The 9,017-nt window shown below is 41.2% G+C and overlaps 1 protein-coding gene across 1 annotated transcript; it reads left to right on the top strand.

Moving 5' to 3' along the window:
- Nucleotides 1-2,455: 2,455 nt before the first annotated feature.
- Nucleotides 2,456-2,805, top strand: LOC308244685 (cytochrome b-c1 complex subunit 10-like). The gene has a single exon (XM_080660839.1). The coding sequence runs from the start codon at nucleotides 2,527-2,529 to the stop codon at nucleotides 2,686-2,688; it is 162 nt and encodes a 53-aa protein (XP_080516965.1). The 5' UTR covers nucleotides 2,456-2,526; the 3' UTR covers nucleotides 2,689-2,805.
- Nucleotides 2,806-9,017: the final 6,212 nt, after the last annotated feature.

Genomic DNA, 9,017 nt, shown 5'->3' on the forward strand with positions numbered 1-9,017 from the left:
TCCAGTGTTAGACTGTTGAGTTCGGACTTAGATACATCCAAGAGGAGGTGTCCACTAAGCAGGTAGAGACATGGGTCTGAAGCTCAAGAGAGCTCTTGGCTGCACACTTGGGAGTCACCACCACCAAGAGAAATGGAAGCCAGGAGCGCAGAGGTGGAAACTAGTTTTGATATTTATCCCTGAGGGAAAAAAGTTCCTGTCAGGCTTATTCTTTTAAATTCAGAACAGACAATATCTTTTTTTTCTTCCTTTTTAGCTCCTTTCATTCCTGCATCACATTAAACAAGGGTCATTTATTTACTCCAACAGGCAAGTAACTACAATGGGGGGGCTAAAAATGGAAGGGTTTGTGTATGAATTACTTTTGAGATATTCACTAAGGGCCTTGTAATTTTTACTAAATGACATTCTTTTTTAAAAATATTCTTATTGCAAAACTACAAGGAGATACCACCTCACACCTGTTAGAGTGGCCATACGACCCCCAGAGGGCCTCCCAGTTGCCTTTTGGGCCACATCACCTTGAGATATATGGGTTTGTTGTTGTTTGGATTTTTTTTAAATCAAACAACCTTAAAAAAAAAGGAGGATATTTGATATTATAGGGTATTCCTTTACTTATGTTAACCAATATGAACACATGTGAAGGGCTTTGAATATGGCTGCTTCTTCTTTATTATTTTTTTTTTTTTCAAGGAATCTTAGCAGAGGTCAGTGATTTTCAACTAGTGTGCCTCAAGAATTTTTAAAACATGCAATACCTATTTAGTCAGGGGCATGGACCTCTTTTCCCTTAGACTGTCAAATAAAAAGATGACAACAGCCAACACAACAATAGCCGTCCAGTGTGAGTGAATCAAAATTATAGCTATTTTTTGTCAGATCGGCAGAAAATATACTTTTTGGTGTGCCACGGAATTTTAGTAATTAGTGTATGTGACACGAGATGAAAAAGGGTGCAAATCGCTGGCGTAGGTGATAAAGGGGCAAGTCTTGGGCTGGAGTCCTCAGTTCTGCCACCTGCTAGACGTGAGACTTGAGCAAGCCTCTAAACCTCTCACAGACTGCTTCTCTGCCTGTAAAGTGGGTAAAACAATCACACTTACCAGTAACCTACCAACTGGTATGGCTGTTTCTAGGGTCAAACTGGTTAATAACCACATAAAGCTATCCCATAAATCCTAAAGCAGTCTCTCGCTGTCAGACGTTCCTAATTCTGACAACACACGTGGGTACAGTTTGCATTCACCTGGACCCCGTGCTGAAGGAGGGGGAAGCTCGTTTTCCTGCTGAAAAGAGGGGGAACCCCGGCTCCTTTCCTCACACTCCCTTTGAATTCCCTGTTCCTCCAGACAGACTAACACTCGGTTCTGCAGAATATGATTTAATTTGAGTTACTGGAAAACAAGCAATTCAACAATGAGTAATCGCCAAGACGGGATTCGGCTGAGGGTTTGTGTGAAAAGGACGAGGAGGAGATGCCTGGGCCCGAGCAGGTGTTCTCCCAACGGCCTCACCTCAGCTTGACTGACCGCGGGACACAGGCCTGTTCCCAGGCGGGTTGGCCTTGGGCCATTGGTTTCCGGGGTTTTGAAGGTCACGTGGGCCCCGAGCACTGAGGAACTGGGTGTTGCTCTTACCTGGAAGAAGTCTGGTTACCGCGCACCTGCCCCTTCCTGAGCCAAGGGCCAGAAGCTCCTGCTGCAGGTTCCCCGGGCGGCCCTGGGACTAAAGGGCAGAGAACGCTCTCCAGGCCTGAGAGAGAGCTGCTGTGGAAGCGGCACCGGGCATGCGGGGATAGGAGCAGGGCATGCCGGGAAGGTGCGGGGACATACCAGGATAGGAGCAGGGAGTGCAGGGACAGGAGCAGAGCATGCTGGGATAGGAGCAGGGCGGGTGGGGGGGAGAGTAGGAGCAGGGCATGCCGGGAAGATGCGGGGCATGCCGGGAACTCGGGAACTCGCATGCTGACCCTGAGGCGGGAGAGAGGAGGAGGAGCTCAGGCCCTGGGCCCTTGGCGGAGTCAGGTGGCCCAGCTGCAGTGCTTGTGACGGTTACTCGGTTACTCCGTGTAGGTGTAAAAGTGGCCTAGAGGGGTCCGTTCAGACACAAGGCAGAGCCTGGATTGTTTACAACCAGCATCTCTCCCCACAGCTGTGATTCCCGGCTGGGTGGGTGGCCTAGGACCTCAGCTTGACCCGGATGGGCCGGAGGGGCCTGCTTCCGGCGGCCTCTTCCCACCGGCCTGAGTGCTTCTGGTCCCCACTGTGCTGACTTCCGCGTCCTGACTCTTGAAGTCCTCGCTGCCTGGGCTCCAATATTTTACAATACTTGGGGGGGATGTCTTTAAAGTTTTACTTTGCTTCCAGCTGAAATGGATAATTCAGGCCCTCAAAACTTTCCAACGTCGAGGGGTTCCGGTTGTCGCGTGGTCTGTCAACCCGGGGCAGGGCATCTCTGCGGGCCTAGGTCGTGCGCACCGGCCTGGAGCAACTGGGGTCACCCTGAACTGCGGACCTCGGCGCGATGCGGAGCAAGTTCCTGGGCCCGCGCTACCTCCAGCTGGCCAAGAACTGGATCCCCACGGCGGGCATGTGGGGCACCGTGGGGCTAGTGTGGGCCACCGCCTGGCGGCTGATTCTGGACTGGGTGCCCTACATCAATGGCAAGTTTAAGAAGGACGACTAATTAAAATGACCTCCTCAGACCCCTCTGGTGACTGGTGGTGCCAACAGCTTCCTTCTCAGCACCTGCTGCATCTGGAACAGCCCCAGCCTTCAGCATGGATGGAGAGGAAATCTACAGTGTGACTTAGGACTTCCTATGTTTCTGAAAATAACTTTGATGTGTAAATGCATTAAACCTTGCTCTGAAACCTGAAAAAAAAAAAAACAAAACTTTCCAAAGTCATATTTTAAGTCCCAGTGTGTTTTCATCTTAGGCAAATTAACTTTATGCCTGTATTAATTTGGGACATACGAGCCCCAGCCTTATGTGAGTGGATGGTTTAATGAAATCCTGTTAAATAGAACTCTATCTGATCTGACTGCAACATGCAAACAAATTGCAGTACAGGTTCTGTGTCATTTTGAACACCACAAAGGATTTACACTTTTCCTTCTCAATCTTTTTTGGTATGACTGCCTGAGATTTGACAACGCACTGGACAGAGTCTCGGTCTGATTTCACGTTGGAGGTTTTCTCAATGCTAGGTGGAAGAACACCCTAACTCCCAGGTGAAATGATGGTCATTACTCTGTTTTTCATATGTAACCTAATCTAGTTAATTCAAAATTTAGGGCAATTAGTTCCATCTGTGTGGATTGACAATTGCAAGCCAGTTAGCTTCTAAATCCTGCTGTGTTCTAAAAACCTGACTTAGACTCTTCTGTTAAGTGTATTTTAATATATTTGTAAAAATTTTCTTGCTCTCACTTTCTGCTTAGGGCTTTGTGATTCTCTCATGGGAACGACTGTCTTTAAATTAAAAACAATAAGAAATCTTATGAGATTTACAAAACAGAAGAGCTGAAGGGGATGATTCATGTTAATTCAAAGAAAATATTAAATAATTGTAAATATTAATTACATCCATAGGTAAGTTATGTTGTTATTATGAACTATGTTTAATATTCTATTTTACAGTATAATACAGAACACATTAAAAATCATCACTTGTTAAAAGTCTATCACTTTTGTCATTTTAAACTAATATTTTTAAATGAAAATAAAACTTTTACTTTGGGATCGCTGTTTCATAGATAAAAAACATTAGATATAGCTAGCGATATAGATATATATACACCTCTGTATAAATTACTTCAGTGTATTGCAAATAATAAAATTTTCATTTTTCATCTTCATATTTACTATGTTTCTTCTTTGCAGCATAATTTATTTCTGTATTTGTGCATTTTTCCCAATACATAATGGAAATTCTATGAGTTTTATAGAAAAAGATTTGAATACACAAAAATGTATAATATAAAACATACCCCACCCCACAACAATTACTTTCTTTCTCCCCCAGAAATAACTACCTTTGGCTGCTTGATGCTTCAACCTCCAGACGTTTTTCTATTTAACATTATATTTGAAAAGTATTGTCATTTTATTTTTCACTAAATTGATCTTGGATATCTGTGCTAACATTTGTATACTTAATTCTTTTAAAGAACCTATATGGTATTCTATTCTATGTATGTACCATAATTTATAAGACCAACCCCTTACTAACGTATATATTGGTAGTTTCTAATTTCTCCTTACAATTTAGCTTCTTGAACTATATTTTTATTCTTTCTACTGCAAACCTCCTGCCCCCCAATTTGGTGTTTTCTAGTGACCCGGGGCTACTTTATTTCATTTTCATTTAGCCTATTTTGAAGTGTTTTTCTGACTTTTAAGTATTGTCCTTTCCTTTTGAATCTCCTCTTTTCATTCTCCTATTTTCTTCCCATTAAGGACAAAGGTCCTCTTACACAAAAATCTCTCCCCTCTGGTACCCGTGTGCTCTGCTCACACTCTTGCCGACCCCAGCAGCGAAGAGAAAGAGGCACTGAGTGTTCCATTTCTGATAAGAAACAAGAGCTGCTCCTGGCAGGGAGCCTTGTCAAGATCTCCCTCACTCTGAGCACTCCATTCCCACGTGAACGACAATGAATGGAGATTTCACCCGCCCACCCCACATTGTTCACGTTGTCCTTTGCCCTTCCTGTCAAATCTGGGCACCCAGGAGACAGCAGAACATGTTTTGAATTCAACCCTGGGGAGCCACCGATCAATATCACTTGACTCTTCTTACCCATGAGTTGTTCTCTTTCTGTGCCTGACGCGGAGTGATGCCTGAGCTATTCTTTGCCATGGCCCCTTCTCCGTTGGCCCAGCTAACCCCTCTGGGTGGGATGGCTCCCTCCATCCACGAGGCAGAGGGCCACAGGCGGAGTAGAGCATGGATGCAGTACAAGACACGGGTTCTCTTGCTGCTTCAGCTGCGGGCTCAGAGGCTGTGGAGAAGGCTAGGGTATTTTACCTCTTTGTGATCCCATTCGTCAAATACCAAGAAGAATATTAACTGTCCACTTAACTCACAGAATACTGTAAGATGGAAATTTATAAAATGCATTGAAAATAAGATTCCAAAGAAACAGGGTTTATTATTTTATATCTCTCTTCTCCTTTTTTAGTACAGATATTTTAAATGACTTCCTTTTTTATATCTGTAACTCATCTGGTTTTTCCTGCCACACATACTTATTCCTTCTCATGATCGGTTCTTACTTATGGAACACACACACACACACACACACACACACACACACACACTAGATTTACCTCCAGTGAGACCTTCTTTCAGCAGTGTTTTTGGAGGGTGGGAGGTTGGGTTCAGAGAACGAGAAAGACATAGCTGTTGTAATTTTTAATCTTAATTTTTTTAAATGTTGCTCAAAAATATTTTATATATGAAACATTCTCTGGAATGTTTTTATGATTATCAAGGCCTTACTTATCAAGGCCTTAATTCTAAATGGCAACATTAAAATGAGTATAAGAACTTTATAGGGAGACTGAATTCCTATCTGATAGTAAGTTAGGTACTTAAGAAAAAAAAATTAGAGTAATTCTTTGAAGCCCTGATAAGTTGGTCAGGAAAACCAAAGATCTAAACCAACTCAGTGTTTAACTGACTGGACCAATGTCTTAATCTCTGTATTTGAACCTCCCAATGTTAAATATTGGTAGGACTTTGATGCTAGATGCCAATTACCTTCAAATAATCAGGTAGCAGATTGTAGGATGATTAGAACAAATCTGAACATGACACTGGATTTAAGAGGAAGGTATTTTAGTGTTTTTCAGGTTTAAAAATAAGAAACATTTTAGGAGTTTAAATGGGATAAGATTTCAGAAAATTATAGATCTCGTATCCTGTCATTGTTGATGATAAAAGAAAAGGGTGAGAAATTCTATTTTAACTGTCATGAAATACATTTTCACTTAAAAAAAAAAATAGAGCCGTGGCTATGTATAAGCGTTCTTCTTTTCCTTAGTTGAAAACAGCCTGTTGTTAATCAAATATTACTATCACTTCCTCTCTCATTTGGTTCATCCTTCCCCAATTCATTTTAATAGCAGACCAATGCATTCTAAAACTGAATTATTGTTTAAGCCTTTGATTATTAAAGAAAGGGGAAAATGTAAATTTGTCCTTTTATTAATCAGTATATATTCTAATAGATTATATAACCTCATAATTCATCTTGGTCTGAATAATCAAGATCATTTGAATTTTAAAATGCAACACAACTATAATAAAAGAAAACCCAGAAACTTAGAATCCAGTAGAATTATACAACAGCCAATCCATTTGCTGATTAGATTATAATCTATGGATTCTACGGAACATTTCATCTTTTCTGTCCAAATGACACAGACTCAGGCCATTAAGTAGAACGAAAGGTCTTAGTAGAATGTGTAACTCATAATGTGAGACTGCCAATGTCCCAACTTACAGCTTAAGTAAACCAAGGGAATTCTACATCTGCCACGTTGGAAAATAGCAGTGTACTAAAGATTTCAGAAGGGCGTTGAGTGTAAGGAGTGTTAATCACTAGGATAAAATTCCAAATAAGAGATCTGACATAAACAGGACCAATAAAAGTACTGATTACATGTAAAATTATAAGCCAAGTGTTCACATAGTCAGGATTTGAGGAAGTCACTTTCTAATATTCTTTCTTAAAAGGAGGATCTTGTGAAATGCTGGCAGAGGCATGTGGTAAGCTGAATAGCCTGCTAACTGGTTAGATGATCTGAAGTAGTTATGCTTCCAGATTTGTAGTTATGTTGGTCCAGTTTGGCTTGACTACCCTGAACCAGCTATGAAGTAACCCAGTCTATGTAGGGGATTAGGAGCTGGAAGCATGAACAGCCCCTGCCAAGGTAAGTCCCCGACATAATCTCTTTTTTACATCCCCTCTCCCCAGCTCCTGCTCTTTCCCGACCTGCCAAAAATCTATATTCAATATACAGTATCTAAAATGAGTCCAGAATGTGTACAGAGCATTAACGAAGAGCGTAAGTTTTAGAGCTGACAAACCTAGCTTGGAATCCCAGCTCAGCTACTTACTAGCAGTGTTGTCTTGGTCAGGATATTTAATTTCTCTGGGCCTCACTTTCCTCATCTGAATATATGAATAAAGGGGACAAAAATGTTTACATCACAGAATCACCATGAGAATTAATTATTTTACCCCACTGTCTGGAATATCGCAGCCAAAAAAAAGTACCAGTATTATTACTGTTGAGTTTTCTAAATAGTCTTTATATGTCTGCTATGTCAAGAAAAAATAGAATCAGAGGCAGAATTAATACCTAGAAAGTACTCACCCTTTCTACTAAAGAAGGACTTTGTTGATGATGGCATATGGGATACTATATAATATTACTATAAATACTACCTCGCTTCATTTTAGAAAAAGCCTTTATAAGTGGATACTTCCCTGAATTTCATCAGTTGTCAGTTGGGTAACATTTATATAAGTTTTGGATGGCAGCAAAATAGCCATAAAAATATTTGGAGTTCACAGCATTATTTAAAATTGTGGTCTTCTCAGTTTCATCAAAATTAAAACTTCTACTATTCAAAAGATATCATTGAGAAATAAAAAAGCAAGCCACAAACATATTATGTCTAGAAAAGGACTTATATCCAAAATATGTGAAGAACCCTTACAACTCAGTAGTAAGAAGACAGACAACACAATTAAAATCGGGCAAAAGATTCCATAAGATTCACAAAACAAGATGTATGCATGGCCAATAAACGCATAAAAAGATGTTCGACATCCTAAGTCGCCAGGAAAATGCAAACTAAAATCACAATGAGTAACTACTCTGTGGTACACACCCATTAAAATGGCTAAAAGTAGAAAGACTGACAACACTACGTTGGTGGGAAATATTACAACCATTTTGGAGAACAGTCTGGCAGTTTCTTATAAAGTAAATGCTTAACACCAAACCCATAATTCTCCTCCTAGGTATTTACTCCCCAGAAAGGAAAGCATTTGACTACACAAAGATCTGTATACACAAAGACTAGCAGCTTTGTTCATAATAACCCCAAACTGGAAATGTTAACATGTTCATTAACAGATCGATGGCTAGACAAATTGTGGTACATACATAGTGTGGCATACCACCCAGCACTAGCAAACTACCGAAACACTATAATCTCATAAAGCTATTGAGTGAAAGAAGACACACACCAAAAAGTACAGACCGTATGATTCCATGGATATGTCTATGAAATTCTAGAAAAGGAAGATCAGGGCCAGAGGGCAAATGCCTGCAAGGGAACATGAGGGAAATTTCTGGAGTGATGGGAATGTCCTTCATCTTGATTGTGGTGGTGGCTACACAGATGTATACATTTGCCAAAACTCATTGAAACGTATACTTCAAATGCGAGCATTTTAGTGTACGTATGTATATCTGTATAGTAAAGAATTGGACCTTACCCCAAAAGAGGTGTGGCCTTTGACCCCAGTTTTGGGGGGTAACCACCAAGCCCTTGGAATGTCTTTGTGTACCTGGGGCCTTGGGTTATGCTGGTAGGCTATCAGTCCAAATAGTATTTAGGGTGGGGACTGACCACACCAGACAGACCAGCAATGTGACATGGTGGAGGCTTTGGGTCACACAGTATCAGCTGACCACAGGGGCTGGAGACTGTGATTAGTCTCATAAGCAACAAATCATGCCTATGTGACGGAACCTTAATAAAAACTCTGAGTCACAAGGCTCGGGTGAACTCCCCCAGTTGGCAATGTTCCATCTGTTACACACAGGTACCAAGAAAACACATCCATGACTTCCTGGGGAGCAGACAATGGAAGCTCCGAATTTAGTCTTTTCCTGGGTTCTTCCTTCCCGAGGCACTTCCTCCCTTGGCTGATTTTAATCTGTATCCTTTCCCTGTAATAAACCCTAACTGAGAGCATGACAGCTTTCAG

Source organism: Plecotus auritus (assembly GCF_963455305.1).
Source record: "Plecotus auritus genome assembly, chromosome: 3".
Classification (NCBI taxonomy): Eukaryota; Metazoa; Chordata; class Mammalia; order Chiroptera; family Vespertilionidae; genus Plecotus; species Plecotus auritus.